This window comes from Xiphophorus maculatus, chromosome 19 (genome assembly GCF_002775205.1).
Source record: "Xiphophorus maculatus strain JP 163 A chromosome 19, X_maculatus-5.0-male, whole genome shotgun sequence".
NCBI classification, from domain to species: Eukaryota; Metazoa; Chordata; class Actinopteri; order Cyprinodontiformes; family Poeciliidae; genus Xiphophorus; species Xiphophorus maculatus.
In genome coordinates, this window is record NC_036461.1 from 15,360,288 (window position 1) to 15,384,362 (window position 24,075).

Sequence of the window (24,075 nt, forward strand, 5' to 3'; positions counted from 1 at the left end):
ATGATAATTACAGATATATGTAAAAACATTTTAGTCGGGTTTTTTTTACATATTAAAAATGACGACACAAATAGATTGGTGGAGCTCTGCTGAACAGGAGATCTATTGTAGTTATTATTGATATGAATTGAACATTCCAATTTATAACAAGACATCTCAGTGCATTTTACAGAACAATTCAATCTACATACATTCTAACTGATCCTAGTTATCAAACAATGCAGCAAGTCTACTTGCTATGTAAATAAAAAGTAAAACGTTAATAGCAGGCGAAGAACATTTACTGGTTAGCAGCATTATCCCAGCAAATGCTCCTCTTTAGGTAGGTACCACAGCCAAATACACCAGACCAGGAGGGGAGAAGAGGGAAACTGAGAAAACATAAAGTTAACAGTTAAAATAAGAGCAAATAATGCTAATTCGAGAGTAGTAGAAGAATAAAGTATCAGAGTGAAGAACAAGTCAGGATGTCCTCCAGCAGGGATATCTTAGGATAATCTGTATAAGCTTGATCAAAAAGGAACGTTTTAAACCTACAAACTTCCTAGAAATAGCTAGGAAGGAAAAGCCCGACTGCAGCCTGGCCTCAAGTTGCATTTGTGGTACGTCGGAAAAACGACTAACTTCTAATGCAGCAAGTTAGTGTGTTGGCCTAATTATAAGCGAGTGTTGGCATTTGAGGGAGGTCTGGAGAAGGGAATCAGTTAACACTGAAAAGCCTTTTTTAAGGCTTTGATTACAAAATGCCATTTACTACATCGCTAGGAATAAAAAAATAGAAAGGGGGCACTTAGTCTAGGAGTTACGGTAAAGCTTTTTTGATGTAGTTGTGTATTTTCTGAAAATGTCACTAAATAAAACACTCGGGGTTTAATAGTTGCGTGTATTATTTGTAGAATTAAATTAGCAGCTAGTCCTGATTAAATGCATCATATTTGTTGTTGGTCCGTCTTGTAGCACCATTGAGGCGGAGGAGGAGGAAAAAAAGAGGAGGTGGGCATCTGGAAGCGCGGTGTCTGCAGCATAATTAAAACATGGCGGAGTCGGAGGAATTTCGACTTAAACGTTTAAAGGTATGAAAATAAAACGATAAGTGATCATCAACAGACAGGTACGGCTAAACGTATTAGTTAGCGCAGTTTCATTTTAACCTTTGTAGTTTAGGTTCAGCTTCCGGTAGAGAGGTGCTCATTTTTGGCTAGCATCGGTTAGCTAGCTACATAGCCCTGCTTAGCATCTTGTTTCAGGGAAAAAAAATGGAAAACGCAAACAATCACCGCGTTTAGCTGGTATTTCTGTACACCTTTAGGTCCTGTATTAACCCATACATTTTAGGCTTGCGTTGCAGTTGCCTCCATTTCTTACAAAACACGACCAAGGACTGCTGTGAACAATAAAAATAGCAGATTTTAGTCCGTTTTTTCAAATTCACCGCAGTGACTTCTGAAGCCGTAATATTTCCACCATCTTTTTAAATTGTCCTAAGCAAATGTTGTACGTTTGCGACTATTTATGCATCTGAAAATAAATTAAACGGTGATTAACTACTTATTATTAAAGAGTTGGTGACACGCCTCTTGCACACAACTGGACCATACTAGGCCTGGATCCATGTAATACTAGGGAGGTACCCACAACTAGAGGGTCAGAAATGTACATAAAGGCACCCACGTATTAGGGTTACCTTTATGAAGTTACACCTTTACCACATGCTATTTGTAGTTATAAACAAACTTGTAACATAATTCTAGCTGGAGATTTGTTCTCTGTCATTGTCTGGCTTTTTAAAAGTGGTCTACAAATCCTCAGTTTGGTTAAAGTAAAGGTTTTATACATTGCAAAAGCAGTATTGATTGGTACTATCTGTGTATTGATTGGCTGCTTATTTGAGATGAAGTAACGGTTGTGATGTAGTTATACCCACTTTGTGCACTATGCTAATACCTCCATGGTACAGCCCCATTATATCCCATTATTATGCTTAATACTTGGTACAGTGTGTCGGGTCTAAAAGTCCTGTCTTGACTCCTCCAAACATTCAATGACCCTGTTAGGATTAGAGAACATCATGAAATGATTAGTTCATGATGAACTGAAGTGGAGACACCACTTTATAGGTGTTTTAGCCAGTCAGCAGTAATTTATTAACATAATTCAGATGAAAAAACTATCTGAGTATCAATTTGGAGGAAACCTTGTTAGTGTACGAGTGATGGAAATTCCTAAGTGCTTATCAGTCATATTGAAAAACTTAAGGGGATTCTTTCCTAATGGATTTTCTTCCGTTCAGCGCGACGAGGAGATGTCCCGAATGTTCGATGAAGTGATGGGGCTGGGAGAATTCGCCGACTCCTCCAGAGGCTCTGTGGGTTCCTCCAAGAGTGGCGGTCAGCCAGAATCAAAGGGACTGGACGAAACTTTAGAACAAGCGGAAAGCCAGCCGCTTGAAGAAGATAGCAACTCGAGCAGACAAGAGAAAAAGACGGATGAGGGGACGGGAGAGACAAGTTTTCCTCCCCTCACTTCATCCTCTTCTGAAAAGCTGTCCTCATTTAATATGGTGAGGAGCGAAAGAGGAGGTGGAGGGAGTGGTGGAGCAGCCTTTGATGATGCACTGGATGGTCTTCCCTCTTATGGACCTGAGGAGGAGGATGAGGAGGACTGGCACTATGCCCTGCCGATGGGCTCCCTAGAAGATGTTGATGTGGGTAAGGCCAGCAAAATAAGTCAGCTTGGTCAGGAGAACAGTGCGTCTCAGAGCAACCCCTTTGACCAAAAACCTGAAGTTGAAGAGGAGGAGCAAGAGAATGAGGGGAGCACCGAGTCTGCCAACACCTCCCACTCCTCCCAGGATAACACCCCGGAGCACGACAAAGGTAAAAGTCCATGACGTATACTAAGAAGGAGATTGATCACCAGTCTGTTAAATACAATGCCCCAACACTCTCTGGAAAAATATATAAACTACTAAAGTACTCTTCATGTCTGGAAATTAGAGTGCGGAAAAACTATTTGTTTTTACAGACTTTATTCACTATCCTATTTTATAAATATAGGTTCCATCCTTTAATCTGCTTGTTTAGCCATTTGTCCATCTATCCACTTGCATCCATTCACACATTTAAGCTCAAAAGTACTCTGCCTACTGACAGATTCAGATCTGAAGAAATCGTTTTCTTTAATTGGAAGCAATCTTAATGTTTTGAAGAAGCCCAGTTGGTTCAAAACCCCGACCTGAATCTGATCAAGAATCTGTTGAGGGATCTAAAGATTAAGGTAATGGATAGGAGGCCTTGCAGCCTCATAGACTCGGAGCTCATTGCTTAAAATTGATTGTTAAAAATACGATAAAAGCTTACCGGCAGCTATAACGTAAATAAAAGATTCATTGGTGATTAATGAGCTGGAGATGAAGGATTTTCAACCTGCAAGTTTCTTCAAATGTTAATCAAAACAGAATTTTTTATTTATTTATTTATTTATTATATAATTGGCACCCCTTGTCTAGTCATATGTCCATCTGTCTGTGTGTCATCAGTACAGCCATGCAGATTCACTTCACTATGTAGATCCTACTTATCTCCTTCCTGTCTCTGGTTTTGGTGCTTCCTCATCAAAATGAAAACAATATATCACTTCCATAAATATATGTAGTGGAGTTTAGTATTTAAACTTTAGAAAATGGGCAAAAAACTCTGGAAATTTGAGTCTGGAAACGTCATCTTAACACAAACAATGAGCTTAAAACCAAGTTCCACTGAGCGATTGTGTGCTAATAGAGGATAACATACGGAGGGAGTCAGTAATTGCCTGTGGGCTTCTCTTATGTTGCTGGTTATGGTGAGATAATGGTGTGCTATCATCTCTCCTTGTTTACACACATTCTCTCTTTATTGCCAGCTGCTGGGGGCCTGAACCAGACAGAGGAGACGGAAGACAGCCAACAGGAAGAGGTCAGGATTTAAACAAAATTTGGAGTAATTTCACTTTCAAATTGGCGCCAGTTATCCATAAAAGCTGGGGGGTTTTTTGGTTTGTTTTCAGACGTCAGGGAACACTCAAGGGGAGAATCGTAATCCTCCTCCGTCTCCCAGGATAAACATTAAGGACGAGCCGATTGATGAAGGCTATGATGCTGCTTTGCTTCCTCAGAACTCAACTAAGCAAATCAAAGAGGAGCTGGAGCAAGAGGTAGGTCGGTGTTGTTATGTAAAACTAAACTAGCTGCAGATTTAGTGAAGTCTCAGTTGAGATTGTTAGGACAGTTCAGTTTAGATTATTGTTTAAAGTACAGTGGGCCCCCTGTCTATTCATGGTTCAGTAGTCACAGATTTTCTGTGGAATGTAACTTAAAAATTATTTACAGAAAATTCTGTTGTTTTTGGTCTTTAAACTTTCCTATGAACATGCACAGCAGTCACCAAACTCTTGCCTTTGAGGGTGAATATTTTGTTATTTTCTGCAGGTCTTGCTCACTATGAAATTGTTTGTTCACTCTTGAGTGGAGCTGCGTTTCATTTTCTATGTCCTGATGCATAAAACCAAGTAAGAGTATAAAGATGTTGCTTTGTTTTTGTCTTGATGTTTTCAGGAAGAGCTGAGGATCAGCTCTGTCTTCTCTGTAGGAGGAGGAAACACTTTCACGTCTTCTACCAGTGAGTGTCTTTACTGTTTACTTTAAAAATAACGGGGCTGATTATTCAAAAAGACAAGTCTTGAAGAAAAAGGTGGTAAAATAAATTGTTCTCATTAAGATCCCAATCAAACTAAGACTAAAGCTTTTGTTACACTATTTATGCTTTTTGTGGAATACCTTAGCCATGTTGTTGTATTTTTTTACCATGTTTTACATGATGACATGTCTATCTTGTGAGTTTAATGGGCAGCAGTTTGGTGCAAGGGCTCTGGGGAGCATCGTCTCTCTTTCTGTTAGTGTCACAGTTTGTCCTTGTGTTGCTGTGACATTGCTGCATATTTGCAGTTGTCACAGGTGGGAATGAAGAAAAGGTTCACTCTGCTTTCATTGCAACTCGCCTCAGCCAAGCAAAGCCTGTCGTTAGCACAAAACCACAGATGTTCAAGTATAAAAAGATATATTAAAACGCAGGAGTGGAAAAAGCAAATCCTTCAGGTGGGCAGCGGAAGTGCTGAAGGCATCATGAGTTAAATAATTTTGTTTTTCATTTACCCAAGTTATCTTTGTCTGATATGAGAATTTGATGATCAAAACATTTTAGAGGTAATATTTAATGGAAAAATGCCTTTTCTTTTCACTGTACAACAAAACATGCTTCTTAAACAGTTCTTATATTATAGGTCAGACAGTTTTATGTGAATATCCAGCCTCTAATTGACTCCTTTTTTCTTGAATTTCAATTTTTTTTTAAAAAGGAATTGAAGACGCTCTTTAGCCTGTCAAAGCTTCTACATAAACCACTAAAGCTACATTGAAAATTTACAAGTGGAAGCTAAAAGTTTTTTTCCCACTGTACTTTTTCAGCACAAGGGACTTTGCTTGACTCTTACATTCATGCTTGTATTTCTGAAAATATTTCAGTTTTCTGTGGCTAATTTGAGAAAAGTTTCAGCATCCTTGGTTGAAATGCGTAATTTATTGTCTAGCACTTTCAATTGAAATTTGTCTCCTTTCTGCGTTATTTCTGTTCTTATCTTAGATCAAGAGTTCTTACTTAAATTTTAAAAACAAAAATTCATTCAGAACCAGTAGTCAGACTCACTGGTTATTAGTAATAAACGGTTACATATTTAGTTTAAAAAAATTGATCTCCCGCCCCTCCTTTTTATTAATCCAAGTGCCTCCAGCTGTTCCGGCCCCGACCACGACGCATATTTTAATCCCCAGCAGAGGAGCCGTCCTGCAGGCCGTGGCTTCCCTCCCAGTTAGACCAGTAGTTTCAGTCCCGACTCCAATACCCACATTGACCGCATTCCCTCCGCGCCCTCCTCCACCTGCGGTACCTGGGAGTGTTCGCTGCAGCGGCTGTGCCAAGGTAAAGTTTTCCAGGGTTTACACTTTAGGTGATAGATTTTGTTACATCGCTGCTTTTTCTTTATTTATGGTCTGTTTTGTAGATTTGGAGGAGATGGGTGTTTATGTCATGCTGTCTTAATATTTTCTAGGTTTTGCTGAAAGGCCAAACAGCTTTCCAAAGAAAAGGCTCAACTCAGCTCTTCTGCTCAACAGTCTGTCTGACGGGCCATCTTCCACCAATCACAAAGGGTCGCGCGTGTTTCCAGTGCAACAGGTAGAATTTCCTGTTGGCTGCAACGCATCTAGGCTTTTCATTACTTTTTTTAGCTACCATATGTGGTCACTTTGAAGGTGTCAGTGATGAAATCTACCAGTAACTTTGGGTTTGTAAACTTATAAATCTTCATTTGTTACCAATAATAGGTGTAGCATAAAAAGAACAATCAGGACATTTCTGAACTTTTCTCAGGATCTCAGATTTATTTGGAATTGACACAGAAATTCACTCAACTAAAGATAATATGGGAAAAATCAACAAGAACTGTCAACCAAGAATTATATTTATTATTCTACTGTCTCATATCTACTTTCTATGGGCAAAATGAATTTACTAGCAAATATTGAGTAACAAGTACTACGCTAATTAAACCCTACAAATTAAGTTTTATTTCACAGGAAATGTTCAAGTCAAAGAGAGACATTTTATGTTTTTGCTTTGATTTCCACCTTTAATCTGAGAGGAAACAAAAAGAGTTGACCGTGATTCAGGAACAATAGAATCTTTATTTAACATCTTCGTTGATCAGCTTTCAGCACAAAAATAATTACAACAGAAATCCGCCTTGACTGGTCCAAAATTGAGATGCTTTACCTCTTTGAGAGACAACTGGACTTCTGTGACTGAAGTAAAGATCTTCAGTTTGTATTTTGAAGCTTGTGGTTCCTGGGGAGGAGACATAAAGAAGCACTTCTCAACCAATTAGAAGCAAACCTGGTGTCACCTGAGAGCTGTGTCACGTTGGAGAACCAATGATCTGCATTTATCCTTCCCTCTGCTCTGTTTGCAGGGAGATCCTTCAGCCAAGGGACATGGTCACAGTCCCAGCAGAAAACAGCACATTCATGCACTTTTGTGGCCAGTTCTGTCTGTCTGTATACAGACACAAGAAGAAACAAGGCGAAAAATTTATAATTGATAAACGACCTGAGAGGAAGCCTGAGAAGCCACCCGAAAAACCAGTGGAGCGTCCAGCTGAAAAACCCTTCTGTGGCGTCTGCAAATCCACCAACAAGGCATGATGTTTTAATTTTTTTTTTTCACTTTTCTGTTTAGCTGCATGTAAAAACCTTTACATTTGCTTTTGACTATGATGCAAGTCATCTTTAATAAAGGTTTATTGCATGGATTGTGTCCTTGAGATGTCTTTGCCGTTGTTTTTGTCCCTTTTAACTCGAGCTCATTTGGTGTTTTTGTCTTTGATCATTATTTCTGCAGCAGATTGAGCATGAAGTCACCTATCAAGGGAAACTGCACAGACTCTGCAGTGACAACTGCTTCTTAACCTGGCGCAAACAGCGCCAACTTGCCTTGAACTGCTGCGAAGGCTGTGGGCTTTACTGCAGCAGCAAGTCAGGTTCCTGTCACACGCTAACCATTGAAAAGTCTCAGCTCAACTTCTGTAGTTCCACCTGTATTGGTACCTTTAAACAGGTATGTTGCAAGAACTGAAGTAGGTGTTTCCCTTTCTATTGCAGTTTTAGGTTGAATTTCTGTTTTTCTCAAATCAAGTCGGTAGAGACAGAAATTTTATGATCAGGACTCCCTGAAAAATTGTGAGCAACAATTTTTTTCTGCAGAGTTGCAGAAAGACGACAGAGTGTGCCAACTGTCACAAGACCACAGTGGTGTCCTCTACCATCATGGAGCGTGACCACAAGGGTAAAGTTCAACTGTACTGCTCTCCAACATGTGTGGAACAGAGTCGGCCACCCAACCACAGCCTCACAGGTACGATGTAGCATTGTTAGTTTGGTCCTGCAGACTGAATCTAAGGGCTCAGCATTAAAACATGATAGTTTAATTTATGTTTAATTTAACTGTTTTTGTAGGTACTCCATTCCCCTGCGGCCTGTGTAAAGTTTCTGCGGTTCCTCAGTATCATCTCGCCATGGTGGATGGCACCATTCGCAGCTTCTGTTCCTTAGCCTGTGTGACCACATTCAGGGTAAAACATCATATATTCAGTTATAAAATCCAGAATAAATCATTTAAATATGTAGAATTCAAGCAATCGACCTATGATTAATTGGTGAATAATGGTTTATTAGATTCAAATTAATTCCAATTGATTAACTAATCAAGGCTGCTAGACCTTCTTTTAGTGTTGTAGTTTGCCCGCCATCCAGCAGGGGGCGACACTGGTCATCCTTAACTGGAGCCAGTTGACGCAGAAACAAAGATGGTGGAGGGATCCCAGAGCAGGAAAGAGAAACGGTCCCAACACAGTGTGGGATGGAAACTGGACTTTATGTGGTTCTGTTTAGAAATATAAACACTCAACAAGTGAAAAATTTAGCCCTTCATCTTATGGAAAGATTCTACTGATGCAAGAGAAAACTCAGGTTTTTAAGAAAATGGAAATTTATCAATTAATCGTTAGTCGATCAGTAACTCATTAACTGATAACTTGCATCCCTATATATATATATATATATATATATGTCATGTTTAATTATGTTCTTCCTTATGAGTTTTTTGTACAATTATTTTGCAGAAATCTCCTCCCACATCTCAGCCTGATCTTACCAATGGAACCTCGTCTCTCAGGGACCTTCCCAATAAGGATGCTCCAAAGCCGGGACCCTCCACCGCAGCCAATGGGGTAACCGGGGCCACCTCTGTCCCCCCCATTCCTCAGGATTACTCATCTTCAGTCCCATACCCAGGACACCACCCCAGTTACACGTCGGTACCCCCTCTAGTGCCTCCGCATTCGGCTGTGTCCACTCCTACTCTTCCTGGACAAGCCCACGCCAGATCCCCCCTAGAGCAGCCTGTCAAACCGCTGGAGGACGGACTGAGTGATGCCATCGCTCTGACCTGCTATCAGTGTAGCAAACAGTTCAGCAACAAGCCGCTGCTAATCACCCACCAGGTGGGAAATTTGAGTCACTCTCTTAACTTTGTTCTATCAATCTGTGAAACCCTGCTGACAAACATTCATGCCTCTTATGTCGGATTTTTGTCCGCCTACAGGGTCGTATTTTGTTGTTATGCAGTAAATCGTGCTGTGATCAGTACAACACCCAGAAAAATGTCCTCTCTGTGTGCGACTACTGTAAAGAAGAAAAGGTCCTTTATGAGGTCACCAGCTTCAGTCACCAGGACGTGTTCTTTTGCAGTGAATGTACGTTAAAAGATCATGTTTTATTTTCTGCTTATGCAAAAGATGTACTTCACTAAACATCCTAAAAAAATAAACACTGGAAAATATTTGTAATATAAAATGTAGAGTAGAGTTTTACCAATCAGAATTTTGTGGTTGATTTTGATCTGTGTTTTAGCGTCTTATATTAGAGAATTTTGCAGCTACCACGGCAAATATTATAAATACTAATACTAACTAAAAGCATTTCTTAATTTCCTATGATGCAGAGTCAAATTTACTGATATTTATCTATGCTCTTGTGTAAAAAATGGGAGAAAATAGTATTAAAAAACTGACAATATAATTGTAGATGTTGTTTTTATCATTAATTCAAATTTATCAAGACAATTAATCAAAGTTCTTATCAGAAAAAATTCACAATAAATAAAAAGACAATAAATGCACAGATCAATTAAGGACCAAATCAATACATTTCTGCTCCTTTCTTATAATCTCTGGCTTTTGCAAGCTTACATTTTTACAAGGTCGTCAGTAAAAAGATCTGCCTGAATCTGTTTGTTTATACTGTAATATGGTGTTTAGAGATACGGAAATCTCTGAAGGATTGAATCTGGAAAAGTATAGAATTTTGATCTAAACAAAGTGAATAATGAAGTCAAGTCAGCTGCAGCAGGTTTAACAGATTCATTGAAGTTTAGGATTGTTAATCTTGTTAATAAGGCATTTCCTTCTTTTGCCCCAGACTGTAAGCAGTTCTTCAAACAGGAACGCGCCCTGCGCCCTTGCTCCTACTGCTGTGGCCTTGGCCAGAAGATGATGCTCAGTCACTATGGCGGGAAGATCGAGGAGTTCTGCAAACCTCACTGCATGTCGCAGTACACGGTGCTCTACTATGGAGTAAGTATAGGACAGACGTCCCACAAGAATGTGTTCATACAGCAAGTAACAAAAAAACCCAAAAAACATTGAGGCAGCTCGTGCCCAGAAAAGGAAACCAAAACTTATCTTAAAGAAGTAGAATCTCCTGTTATCCATTGTGGATATTTTACCTTTCAGGAACATCACGGATGTAAAAAAAATATGTAAATATTAGGGTAGAAAATCTATATTCTTTCTTTTTAGGTTGAGTTCTTCTTTCCCTCCTCTGATTAGAGTGTGTATAAACAAAATTGCTATTCCTCCCTTGGAGATTTCAGTAAAAACCTCATACTCGCGTGTAAATATTCTGAATAAGAGCTCTTATCAGAAACAGGAAGGAAGGTCAGACTCTTTACACCAAGCAGCACGAGGATTCAATTTGGTCATTTTTTCTATTTTTTTATTGTGTCTATTTCTGGAGCTGTATCACTTACAAATAATCAGCTTATTTATATCACATAAATTCACAAGAAATGTCTCCTTAGGGCAATTTCATGAAAAACTGCTTGAATTAATTTCCAAATATACAAAAATGCTATTAATCTTAATCCTAGCAACAGTTTAAAGTCATGTACACAGACCAATCTGATCATAAATGTAATATTGTTGAGAATAATGTGTACAATGTTAATAGTTTTTTTAATTATGACAATTAATGGTAATTTGTAACAATACTCTATTTGGAAGAAAATATGTGTAATTTATAAACTTTGCCATCTGTCATATTTATGTTTTTCACAGTGAAACAGAACAAATAAGGTTATTATTATTCTGTGATTCATATTTGATTCATTTTCAGGTATTTCTGCAGCGCTGGAAAAATTCATTAAAAAAATAAATCAATTTGTATGCTTTGAGTGAGAATTTGACATTCTTCATAGTTATACATCAGATCTGAAAAGCATGAACTGACTTCCTCCACAGAGCATGTGTAGATTTGGAGCTCTGGGTCAGGGTCTGTTGGCTCCCCTCGGTTTAGATCCCAGTGTGATCAAATCTGATGTTTTATTCCCTCACTGTTCCTCTGCCCAGATGGGTCGGTGCGACAGCTGCAGGAAGCAGGGCTACATGAGTGAGAAACTGCAGTGCCTGGGTTCAGTCTGCAACTTCTGCAACATGGCCTGCCTGCTGCAGTACTGCTGCCTTCATTTTGAGGCGAGCCAACACACCAGCAACGGCATGGCCTCTGCCCCGCCACTGCCATCCGGTAGCAAGTTATTTAAAATCAAAGTTTCTTATCCAGTTGTCTGTTGCTTCAGTAAGACAATCTTTCAATTTAAATGTTTGTCCAGCTCCAGCGCAGCCTCATCACCCCTCGAAGATGAATCCTGTCATTGCAGATGTTGTCTCTTTAGCCAACGGCTCGGCCTCCCAGCCCAGCGGGTCGGCAGGTACAGCGCTGACCGGTTAGTTTCTACCACTTACATCCTGAAATTTTCTAAGTCCATTTTTTTTAACTTTATTTGTTTAACTTTATTTATTTTCTGCATCTTAAGTTTGCATAGCTAGTCCAGAAAACATGTTGAAACTCTTAATTCAGCTTCACTTTTTTTCCTAGAAAATTACACAAGTCTTGTTCTTCTGCAGCATTTTACTATGTTTTTAGTTTTTTTTTTTTGTTCTTCCCCTTTATAAAGTATTTTTGGGGGCTTCTATAGCAATGCATAGAAAAGCAAAGCAAGGCATTTCAATGCCTCCTATGCAATGCATGGAAGGCACCTATTATTCTACACCTCAAAATAACTGTCGCTTTTTTTCACCATTAAGTTCATTCTTTATTGTTCCATTTTGTTATACTGGTTTTATTTGTTTATTTGTTTTTATCCCATTTTCAGTTGTGTATTCCCCTTTAAAACTCTTCCACACACAAACGTTTGAACTAATTTAGGCCTTCTGATATAGCTGTTTAATTTTAGTTTTTGTCGTGTTTCTCATTTTGTTTTTATCCCGATTTTGCAGGAGAGCTCCCATCCTCCAGCATAGATGGAAAGAACCTTGATCATGTATGAACATTTCTTTTTAAAATACAGTTCAAACTGAATATATATTAAATATAATTTAAACAAGATTTTAAAAAGCATTTTTGTCCTTTTTAAACTACTGAGGTTCTAACTGTTATTTACCTGATTAGAGAAAACATATTTATAGGAAATAATCAGATCAAATCTGTGACGCCCGCAGGCCAGTACTCAGACTGACGCCATGCGAGCGCCCGCGCCCCGTCGCCGTCAGATGAAAAACAAATCTGTTCTGTGCCGACCTTTCACCATGGACCAGGAAATCATGTGCCAGCTGCCTTCACCTTCCCCTGAACCAGAAGGTAACTACATGAAACACCTTTCAGTGTTTTAGGCTTGCTGCAAGCTAGAATGCTGCAGAGGAGACTAATGCACTCCTAAGGACTTTAGTGGCTACCTTTTATTTTATTTATAGTCTTATGCAGCTAGCAAATGAAACATGCCAATGTTAACACTTTTGCATGTCAATATGTAACTATGAACAACGTAGTGGAATATATGAGGGGATGAATTTCTGCTGTTTCACATCTAAAAATGGCTTTTGAACAGTCGCCAAAGAAAGAAGTCCTGCAATCTATTCTGAATGAACACTCGGCTTTACACTCATTTTACAGTGTGGGTATATAGTAGGTCTAATATGAAATGTTTAGTTCGTATATGTTGAGAAATTTACAAACTACAAACATTCTCATTTTCTCATTTTTATCACCTGAAGTGAGATTTTGTGGAGTAGTTCTTAGTAGTCAATATTCTTCTTTCTCTATACAGCAGTCAGTGATCTCAGTGAGGAGGAGATACAAATTACAATATACAAATATGAAATTTGTACTTTTGTGTTAACATTTTATTACAGTTTAAAATAAATTGAATTAAATGTTTGTTTTTTCCCAACTGTGTGAATTCCTTCTTGATTTTCTAAACTCAGGTCATTCTGACTGCTGTGTAAAAACGTGTTTAAAATTTTAAAGAAGTTTTTTTAATAGAGAATCATCTGCACTAATATCCCAAAAACAAGCTTTTGTCACATCTTAGATGTTTTATTGAATGTTCTTCTTCTGGGATTCATTTAAATAGTTTTCTTAACAATTGCACCAGCTCTGCTAGATAGCTCCTCGCAGTCCGACCAACCATCCAGATCGCCGCCGCGGTCTCCGAAAATCCAGGAGGAAACTGAGCCGAGCAACCTCACGCCAGCTCGACTAACCGGGCGCCATTTCCTGGGTAGAAAAGAGATGGATTCCAGCTGCAAGGTGTGCTCCCAGAGGAGGAAGAGGAAGCTGGATGAAGGCGAGGCTGGACAGAAGAAGCGAAAGATGGAGGATGGTGACGATGAGCCAGAGAAGGAGCAGGGAATTTCTGTCAGCAAGGAGAAAAATGAGGAGGAAGAGAAGGATGTGGAGTCTGAAATAGAGTGTGGCACAATGAAGAGACAGACACCGTTTTACTGTAAGACATGTACTGAGGAGCCCAGCCTCTGTCCTGTGCCTTGTTTTGAACTTTACCACACAAAACTTAACTACGAAGCACCAGGTGAGCCTCTCGAGTAACAGAAACACTTTAATTCATACCAATAAACCTGTTTTCATGCTTACTGATGCAGTTTAATGTTTTTATATGCTGTCTTTAGTTGTTGAAGTACATGTTGACTTCCTTTGAGGGTCGAGTTTGTCACCCGGTTTTTCTCTCTCCAGCTTCCTGATCTGCTGTTTTGAGAAGCCATCTCCCATCTCTGGCTGCAGACACAGACAAAAAACAAACTGCAGCCTAAAAATCTTCCTGTTCAGTCTCACACTACGCAGTCTGTGCTAATCCCAAACCATGCTGGGAGCATCTCTCACTAAATTGAAAAAACTGATCTTGTATTTTCTTTGCAATTACAGGGTTCCTACAATGTTGAAAAGTATAGATTGGAATTTAAAACCTTGATTGATGTGGACAAAATAAAATTGTAGACATTTTGTGGGGGGAAAAAGAAAAGTGCTTGCAGACTCCTCTCCATATACTGTCTCATAAAAATCTGACTTTGCCCAACAAATTTACTCATAAAAAGTAGAGTAATTATTAAACCGATCACACATAATGGAAGTTTTGAAGTTATTAACGGATGAGAACTGCTTTAAATCATTTTGGTAGGATTTGTCTCAGCATCATGGGCTTGTTGTCTATTGATTATCAAAAAAAATCTTCATATAACATAGGGATTGCACCTCAAAGAAGTAGTTATTTTTTAATTCATTATTGTCACAACTCTTGGGTATAATTAAGGGGAAAAAAATCATTGGTCTTTGATGGATATTTTCAACATGAATAAGCAAGATAATAAGCGAATACTGTATCTCCAAAGTTGGTGGTTTGATTTGTTGAGATAGTGAGATGTTATTTAATTAAAAAAAAAAAAGGCTCAGTCATGTTATCTTAAGAATGAGACTGGCTGTATTTGCCAGAAGGTTTGGGCACCGAATTTGAGATAAAGATACAACAAAACAGTCAGAGACCTCAACTCAGGTTAATTTAACTGTTATCTCTACAAAACAACTGAAGATAAGATAATGAAACATTTTGCTGCAAATGTTTCAAGATCATGCTATTTTGAGATGATATAATAAAACCTTTTGCATGACAAACTGGGCAAAAATATTAAGGATCTAATTGAACTGGTATTTAAAAAGAAACCCAGTTCTAAAAAATGGAAAATATTTGCCTGAGATCCAAACCATTTTATTCCTAGATAATGATTTAATTATCAAGATATGTAAATAATTCAGTTTAAATTTAACTTGAGATCTGGCATAACAAACATAGTAATCCTGATCAAAATATTGACCCATTGTAAAGGTAAAGTTCATATCCTGAGGTAATGAAAAATAGAAACTTTTTGCAGCAAAAACTTTTGGGTTCTGTTATTTCAAGATGATTTTATGACAATTTTGCTACAACAAAACAATCTTGAGGTTTTAGTCAATATCCTAATTGAACAATTATTACTATATAATAAGCTTCTCATTAAATTTCTAAATCATTTGCCATGGAAGGTTTACATCATGTCATCTAAAGATAATATCAAAAAGCATAAAATGATCTTCAGGTCTTATCGCGAGACACTGAAACCTTTGTCAGCAAGTGGTTAGATATTTCTAGATAATGTAATGAGAACAAATAAATACACCAGTAATAAAATAATAATCCATCTGAACTATTTTGTTTTGTAAATTTTATGGACAGTCATATCTTAGAAACTTACATGATGTGAATAACGACGACCTAATTAAGCTTTTGTCACTACAAAACAACCTAGGGGTTTTATTTATATTAAAATTATTCACATGAATGAGCTCAACATTGTATTCTGATACAAAGAACTTATCAGCTGAACATAATTATCTTGAGCTCTCATCTTAAGACGGCAAGCTGATCAAACTTTTAATCAGTACCAAACACTTCAGGTTTAATCTCAATATGAGATGTTTTGAAACTCCAGAAGTCATTTTCTCAAGATAAAAATTGGTCTCTAGACAAATAAAAAATAATTTCCATTCATATAATTTGGGGGTGTAAGATATCTGCTGAAAATAAGTGTACACAGGAACATTTGTTCAGCTTTGTCAGTCAAAAATTGCTTTTTCTAAATTAAAGAAATTGATTTTTCCACACAGATTTGAAACCTTTATTGTTCTTTCACTGCACACTGCCAATAAACCTGAAACTAAATGTTTGACAAAATCCCGACATTTGTATTTATTTGTATTTGTAAGTCATGTAGGAACCCTGTATATTATCTTAAGTTAGCAGTATTTAGTTTCCACAGGATTTCTATGATTTGCTGTAGTACTAAAGTTCTTCTTTGTGTTAATGTTGCTTTTACTGGTTGAGGATGAAATACTTGAAGGGCTTCTCAGATTCTCGGAGCCTACTGTAAGATCTAATAAACTATTACCTCATTAATATATGTGTCAGAACACATCAACATGTCATTAAAGTTACAGTGTGTTGTCAACTTTTACTCATCACATTTCATCCTTTTACAGCATGTTTTTTTTATTTAAACATTTCCTCTGAAGAACAAGTGCAAAACTGTTCATCTTTTTATTAGTCATTTTCTTTTTTTTTTCACCTCATTTGCTTTGTGCCATGTTTATTTTCTAATCGATATTTCAGTATTAAATTGGTTTCCTTTCTTTAAAACACTAATTTATGGTGAACTTCTAGAGAAAATGACATTTATGGATTTGTGGGTGCAAGCTTTTTAATCCATCATCATCTGTTCAGTTATGAATGAATTCAACTAGATGTCTTTAAACATCACATTGAGCGTTTAAATCAGAATAAAACACTGTTGCCAGGATAATGTGACTTGAGCTGGAAGCAAGCAGTGTGAAGTTTTGTATCACACACAGACTGTCACCTGCAATTTTGAATCACCTGTTCTGCTGATCCGTTTTTGTTGTTACTCTAAGACTGTTGAAGTTACAGTGATTTCCTTGCAACACTTCACTGATGCATCAGAGTCGATTCCAGCTTTGTTTTACAACGGTAAAGTTTACTTTGGACATTAAATCTTTGTCTGATTAGGATTTTTACCAAGTGAATTTTAAGTAAGTGGTCTTGTTATAAGAAAACAGTCTCAATAAATGGTTTTTGAAAAAAAAAAAAAAGACTTCTCAGTTCTCTGTTTTTTTATCCGATTACACTTGTTGGATGATCCACAGAAGATATTTGTTATTCTCAGTTATGCTGTGGCATGCTATCATCAAATAGTCAAAGGTTAGTTTTACTTATAGGATCTCTGACCTACAGAAATTTCTGGATGTTGCGCAGCAGATACGTGTACAAATGTCGACATCTGCTGGCTAAATATTAGAATTGCACTTTGGTTCATCGAAGGGAACTTTAAGCTATGTAGAAATAAAAAGCCGCCAATGGTGTGCAACATTATGTAATAATCTAAAACAGAGTAATACAATCTTAAGTTTATAAAAAATATGTTTTCATAAAGCTTTATTGGTCAAAAGAATAATACAAAATGGAGAAATCTATATTCGTTTGGTTTAATTTAGAAAAAATGCAGCGTTTTAAACAATATATAAAAGGATTGGTTTTTTAAAAAAAAAATCTGAAACTGACCCTCGTACTAAAAAAAATTATATTGCATCAGTTTCTTGTGATGATTTCCATTGGCACACAAATTGTAAGTACTTTGTCTCTTTAACCAGTTTCCTGGTTTACCTCCAAAGTCCTAAGTTTTACTGTAACAATGAATTAAAATTAACTAAGGCTTCTCTTATAGCTTTTATCCATATTGTTTTAATATCACAGTTTTTATCTGATAGATCAGGGATCTACAACCTCCACCTTTTTGTTGTTTCATTCTTTTGTATTTTTCAACCATAAAAAATCATAGATCGGTGAAGTTGGTCTAGAACCGCTACTGTTCCTTATAATATGCTAAAAATAAATGTATTCCAAAATATTTTGTTGTGTTGCAAGTGTTTATTTTAGATTAAGATTATATCAATAAACACAAGAAACTCTAACCTTCCTCTTTCTCCCTTTACTCATTATTATCTCCGCTGCAGACAGGGAGGAAAACATGAAGGTGTTCATGGTTCCAGTACCAGTACCAGTACCAGTCTTTGTCCCAGTGCCTATGAACATGTACTCCCAGCACACGCCTGTTGCCATGGTGGTACCCATGCCGGTATGTGCCAGTTCACTTTGTATGAAATGGGAATAACTGGTTACACTGGGAGTCGCTGGAACTGGAAGTTTCCTGTTTTCCAGATTCCAGTGCCGATTGTTGTCAAGCCTCAGACCAAGGATGTGAAAGATGCAGCTGTCCAGATGGAGAAGCTTGATGAAGAGGAGCAAGAAAAAGAAAAAAGATATTTTTCCAGTATAGGTAACGATTTCAGAAGAAACAAAATCCCTATTGGAATCAGTTATGATAATCAGGAGGATTTAAATTGTGCCTTCTACAATAAATCATTTTAATTTGGACGTCTTAAAATGAAGCAAAAAAACAATCGAACCAACGCCCCTGTCAAAATAAAATCAAAACCACCTTGCCTTACTCCTGATATTTTCATTTAGTCAACAAAGTTGCAGGAAACCAGCAATCAACCCATGGGCCTCTGCTTTAATGAAATGAACATAAAATCTTTTACGATGCCTTCAAAGTCCTGGTACTTTTTACACTGTTTCTAATGTTATAACGTTATACTTTAATGCCTTTATTATGCAAATATCATCAAGTGAACTCCAGGGAGGCAAATAAGTTTAAGTGATTTGCAAAACAGGCATGCTTTTTAGACAATTAGCTGAAAGATTACCTGATGTACTTTATTACTCCTAAAATTTCTTCTTTTGTTTTGCTAACTGAGCTTTCACTACATGATTTCCCAGTGATGTGAGCAACAACGAGAGATGATGAGTGAAAAAGTCAGCTTTAATAGAAAATTTGGCTATCTGTAAGGAAACTCTAAACTATGAGCAGGTTTGTTACTATATAAAACCAGGAAGAAGATTTATCTAAGATGTTTTGCTTCAGACTCTTCAGTCGTGATTTAGGTTCAGGACTAAAATCTTCTTCTTTCTTCTGCTTCTTGTGTTTGTGTATTTTTTGCTGTAGATCAGTGCAGTTCTGGGGATGTTAAGACTGAAGTTGTCAGTCCCACAAAGCAAAATGAAGAGATAGCAGCTCAGACTGACCTGCTTCAGACTGAAAGCTCAGAGAGAAGCACAGAAGCACCAGATCATGAGACTGATGACCAACCAGAGACGGGTACAGCTGTCATCAATCATCCTCCCAGCAGCAGACGCAAAGATCAGCCTCCTTCCTCTCCTGTGATGGATCTGGAAGCTGACCTCCAGCCTGGTGCGCTGTACTTTATGGTTTATTTATGGTTATAAGAAATGTAACTGATTCAGCTGTAAAAACACCGACGCTGAGAGTTTTTTTTTATTTGTTTTGACAGAATTGTTGAATCAGAACTCATCTGTTCAACAGCGAGGAGTTAAGAGACGCAGAGAAGGTTCCTACGGCAGGAAACGGGTACAACACTTTCTGACAGACCAGCGTTGTAAAATTTAAAGATAAGAGAAGCTCATGTCAAACGAGGCCAGGACAAAACTCAAAAGTTCAAGTATCTTTTTAAGAATATAAAAGTAAAGCAAAATTAGACGGTTTTAAGTAGTTTTAGTGATTATAGTTAATCCTTATAGTTTTCTCAGAAGCAAAGTTTTGCAACTGTGCTTCTGAGGACAATATTACAAATACAGTGACAATATGTACTTCAGCCAGTAATTATTTTTGGTTATTTAGTACTTAGTACTATTGCTATTTGCTTTCTGAATCACAGAGAGCAAAGATGTGCAACAAGCAGAGCTGATGCTAGATTTAGCAAAAATGTAGTTGGTCAGGATTAAAGATTTCTGCAGTGTTCACTAAAATAATTTATATAGTCCTTTCTCTGTTGAGCTTCTTATGTTACATATAAATATTGAAATATTGATTTCTCATTATACAACCTTTATTCAAACTATTTGATTAGATTTTTTGGGTAGACTGTACCAAAAGCAACAACAAAAAAAGCATCCAAACTGGTCTTGTTTTACTTTTGCAAACTAAGTAAATGTAGCAGACGTCAAAACTTGGCTTCAAATAGCCTGTATTCACTGTTAAATACAGATTATTTAGTATATTTAGTGTATTAATTATTAAATACAGATTATTTCACAAGTTGGTGAAAGTAGAAATATGTGCTTTTAATGCTTTATTTGAGTAGAACTGCAGGGTATTTGTCTTATTTTTGTTATCTGTTAATATTTTAAGTGGGTTTATCATTCTGAGATGCATTTCATTATTTCAGAGGCTTGTTTTGAACTAAAGCTCTCACCATCTGTCCATCCAGGGTCGCAGGCGAACTGGTTCTGCTGATCGAAGTGTTTCAGGAACACCTGCCTCCTCCAAGCTGAACCATCTGTACGGGGTCAAAGCCTGGACGAGCTGGATCCAACAAAGCAACAAGCAGCCAACAGAATGTGAGGCAACGTCGTCGTTCATTTCCTTGAATTTCTCCAAACTGCTCCCATAAACATTTTATTCTTTTGCCTCCACAGCCAGTCGAGTAGTTTTCAAAGAGGACATCGTTCAGTGCAGCTCCGCTGAGCTGGGCTTCGCTCTGACCCGCTTCATCAGAGAGGTCCGGCGGCCGAACGGAGAGCCCTACAGCCCGGACAGCATCTTCTACCTCTGTCTGGGAATCCAACAGGTGCACAAACATCACGCTGGTTTCCAGTTTGGTTTATTCAGAGTTTTCTGATCTAGTTTGTCTTCTCTGTGAACAGCATCTGTTCCTGCGGGGGCGGATAGAAAACATTTTCACAGATGAGGTTTACAGTCAGTTTGGCAGCGAGCTCAGCAGGATGCTTCAACTTTGGAAACCAAAGCTGCAACCAAGTGGTACGTCACTGAAGTCAAGCTTTCAGTTGGCCATCTTAACTCCATCAGAACTCAAGTTTTTCCTGATTTTCCCAACATTCCCATTTCCTCCCTCAGGTGGGATCGTTCCCTCTCGCATCGAGGAGTCTTACCTGTGGGAGTGCAAGCAGCTGGGTGCCTATTCACCCATAGTGCTGCTCAACACGCTGCTCTTCTTCTGCACCAAGCACCTCCACCTCACCACGCTGGCAGAGCACCAATGTCTGTCTTTCTCCAACTTCACCCGGCGCTACAAACCCCAAGGCACAGCCGGAAATGTTTACCTCCAGTACGAGAGAAACAGCACAGGGACATCTGGCTCTGAGCAGAAAGGTGGCGCCTCGAAAAGCAACTTTTTGTGGCTTTTTCAAATTATTTCTTATAGCTGAAACTAATCCAGTCCTTTATATTAACTCACTGCAGCTCTAAAATGTATCTCCCCCTTTACATGTTACAACATTTACCTTTGTGAGAGGCCAAGAACATCAGCAAGAGTGTAGCTTCAAACACAGCATGTGTGCAAGATAAAATAAGTACCAACTCCTGCTCTCCTCCATCATTCTGTTGTTTTTGAAGTGAACCTGTCAATGAGGAAGGGTGGACAGTCAAAGAGTTTTCCAAAAGTATTCATGAACCTTAAACCTTTGTCTCATTCTTCCACATTCCAGCCAAAATCTTTACTGTATTTAATTGAGATTTGAAATGATATACCTACAAGAGGTAATGGTTCACAAGTGAAGTGGAGGGAAAATTAATTTTTAAACTGGTCATGAGCAATAATTCCCAATAGATTTTGACGGATATATTTATAATTTTCCTCTGTTAGCTAAAAACTTGCTGTCTAGTAGATGATTAACTGTCTACACATCTGTTAGGTCCTGTCTCAGGCCTTTGTTTGATTAGTTTTCCTGGGTATTTAACTTTTAGATACTCGTTCCTGCTGGTTTTCAGTCATGTTCTTCACAAATCGGACATATTCCAGGTTTTGGTTCAAAGGACGGGATCAAAAATGTGTTATATCCTTTAGAAAGACTAGTGGGCCTAGGGTACTTTTACAGAGAGAAAGTCTGCCTGTTTGGAAAAATAAGAAATAACTTTGAATGTATTTTAAAATGTGACATACCTCATCTTGCTTCCAGACCATCAAGTAGGGAGCAACGGAGAGATGTGGGAAAATGCAGCCAACCCCCTGCAGTGTCCCGTCCGACTCTATGAGTTCTACCTCTCTAGATGGTGAGTCCCCACAGAGGCACACAGACACACATGCTTCTGTTTAAAGTCAATACATCTTAGGTTTGTCGTCTTGACCTCCTACAGCCCAGAGTCTGTGAAGAATCAAAGCAGCATGTTTTACCTCCGGCCTCAAAGGAACGTCCACACATGCAGGTCAAGGTGAGGAAATTGTCTTTTATTTCGCTCTGCAGACAAGAAACTAAACACAAACGCGAAGGCTCCTCTGATGTCAAACCCTGGGAGAGAAGTATTTCTATAACTTCTGCCTTATTTGATCTAAAGTACCGTTGTCTTTAGTATTTTGAAGAGTAGACAAAAAAGAAGCACTGTGTTACATCACATTTACACCCCAGGAAAAACAGAAGTCATGCATCACTCGCTAAAACTTTTTAGACTCTCATATATGGTTACAAATGTAAAAATAGCTTTAGTCAGTTGAGAAATGTCACGTAGCATACAACTGCTTCTTTAGAAAAATCAAACACTCCCAGGTTACGGATTGAGAAGCAGTTGGTGAAATGTTCCCAGACGGTTTGATCATACTAGAAGGTTTAAAAGAAAGTGTTTTTTGTTTTTTTTTATTATTACGGTAATAACTCCTCCATCTGTCATCAGCAGCTCCTCCTGGTACTCGTCCCAGCCGCTGGACGCCTCCACCCTCCAGAGCATGCTCACTCGCATCTTGGCAGTCAGGGAGGTTCAGCAGGAACACGAGCGATCAGCTGCAGCTGAGGGACTCTCTCAGTCGTCCGTGTGACAGAAGAGACCAACATTTTAAGTGTGTTTTGCTGTTATTCCACTGTTTGGATGTTTTATTTTTAGACTATATATATATGATGAAAAGCTGTTGGCTCTCTTTGTTTCAGTGCTTTCTCTGGAGAAACTTTGAATCTTCCTCAAGGACACTCGTTATTTTAAATGTTATCAATTCCTGATATGATTTAGCACATAGAAGATAAACATGCCAGGGTAAACCCTAACCCTAACCCTATCTGGGCAACACTTTCTCTTAGTGCCTCTTTTTCATTCTCATATCCTATTTTGTTGTATTTTAAGCTCCTTGTGGCCTTTCATAACTACCGTTGTTAATTGGCTGTTTTAGTTGACTGTGTACTTTTATTTACAAGATTTAGTTCGGTTACAACATTGAGCTGTTTCCATTTTTATATTCAACATGCAGTTCCTTTTCATGAATCCCAGGCGTGCACTTGTCCTGTAAATGTTTCAGTCATCAAATGTTATTGCATCTGTATGAGAACTCATTACAACTGAAGCCCCAAAGAGTTTAATTTGTTTCAGACACAGAAAGCTGTGTTGTTAAGAAATAATAAAAAAAATCCTAAGAGATTACAATCAATTTCTGTGGCTAGTTCCAACACTGCATAAAAATATTAAAGAACTGTTTAAAGATAATCTGTGTGTTTTGAACTTTTAAGCTAATTAACCAGGGAATTTGTGCTTTCACCCTTTTTGATGGATTGACTAATAATTTGATAAGCAAACTGGTGTCTTCAGTGCTGAATTTGCTGTCCACATGATGAACACAGAACATATATTCAGGCCTCACTTCTTGGAAATACATACATTATATTTACTCTTAAGAATCTGGAGGGTTCCTACTTTTTTTTTTCCAATTCAAAATTCGACAATTTTTCAGATGGGTTTCCGGTGCAGTAAGTAAATTTTCTGAAGAACAAATACAAGATCTTATTATGAATTTAAAAGTCTGGCGTTTTTCTGGAGTACATAAAAAGCAAAAATGTTTAAAACGCAACCGTGATTGTTTAAATTTTAGTGATGAAAAATATCTAAAAAATAAATGTACATATAAAGAAAGCAAAATCAACTAAAAGAATGTAAGGTAAAATAATTATATGCATTTTTGACTACATGTTTTTTTATTTTTTTCTACTTGTTCTTTCGTCTATGTTTTATTTCGTTTAATATTTTTAGTTTACATTGTGATCTTGTCATAAAAATCGTTGTTAATTGTATATTCTACAAATTACCTTGAATGACATTTTCGATGCATTTGTATGTTTTTGTGTT

At 37.8% G+C, this 24,075-nt stretch overlaps 1 protein-coding gene across 1 annotated transcript; it reads left to right on the forward strand.

Annotated features, from left to right (window-relative positions):
- The first annotated feature begins 867 nt into the window (after positions 1-867).
- On the forward strand, positions 868-23,439 carry LOC102220581 (zinc finger MYM-type protein 4-like). Its single transcript, XM_023352802.1, is given in 30 exon segments — positions 868-1,073; positions 2,291-2,876; positions 3,901-3,953; positions 4,045-4,191; positions 4,592-4,655; positions 5,815-6,011; positions 6,142-6,266; positions 7,060-7,285; positions 7,491-7,703; positions 7,850-8,000; positions 8,102-8,217; positions 8,767-9,147; positions 9,249-9,399; positions 10,124-10,278; positions 11,332-11,506; positions 11,592-11,705; positions 12,259-12,302; positions 12,481-12,619; positions 17,891-18,012; positions 18,096-18,213; positions 18,943-19,188; positions 19,289-19,365; positions 20,225-20,354; positions 20,433-20,584; positions 20,661-20,787; positions 20,790-20,844; positions 20,846-21,126; positions 21,933-22,026; positions 22,111-22,185; positions 22,642-23,439. Coding segments are annotated over 30 exon segments (4,695 nt in total). The 5' UTR covers positions 868-1,034; the 3' UTR covers positions 22,784-23,439.
- The last annotated feature ends 636 nt before the right edge of the window (positions 23,440-24,075 follow it).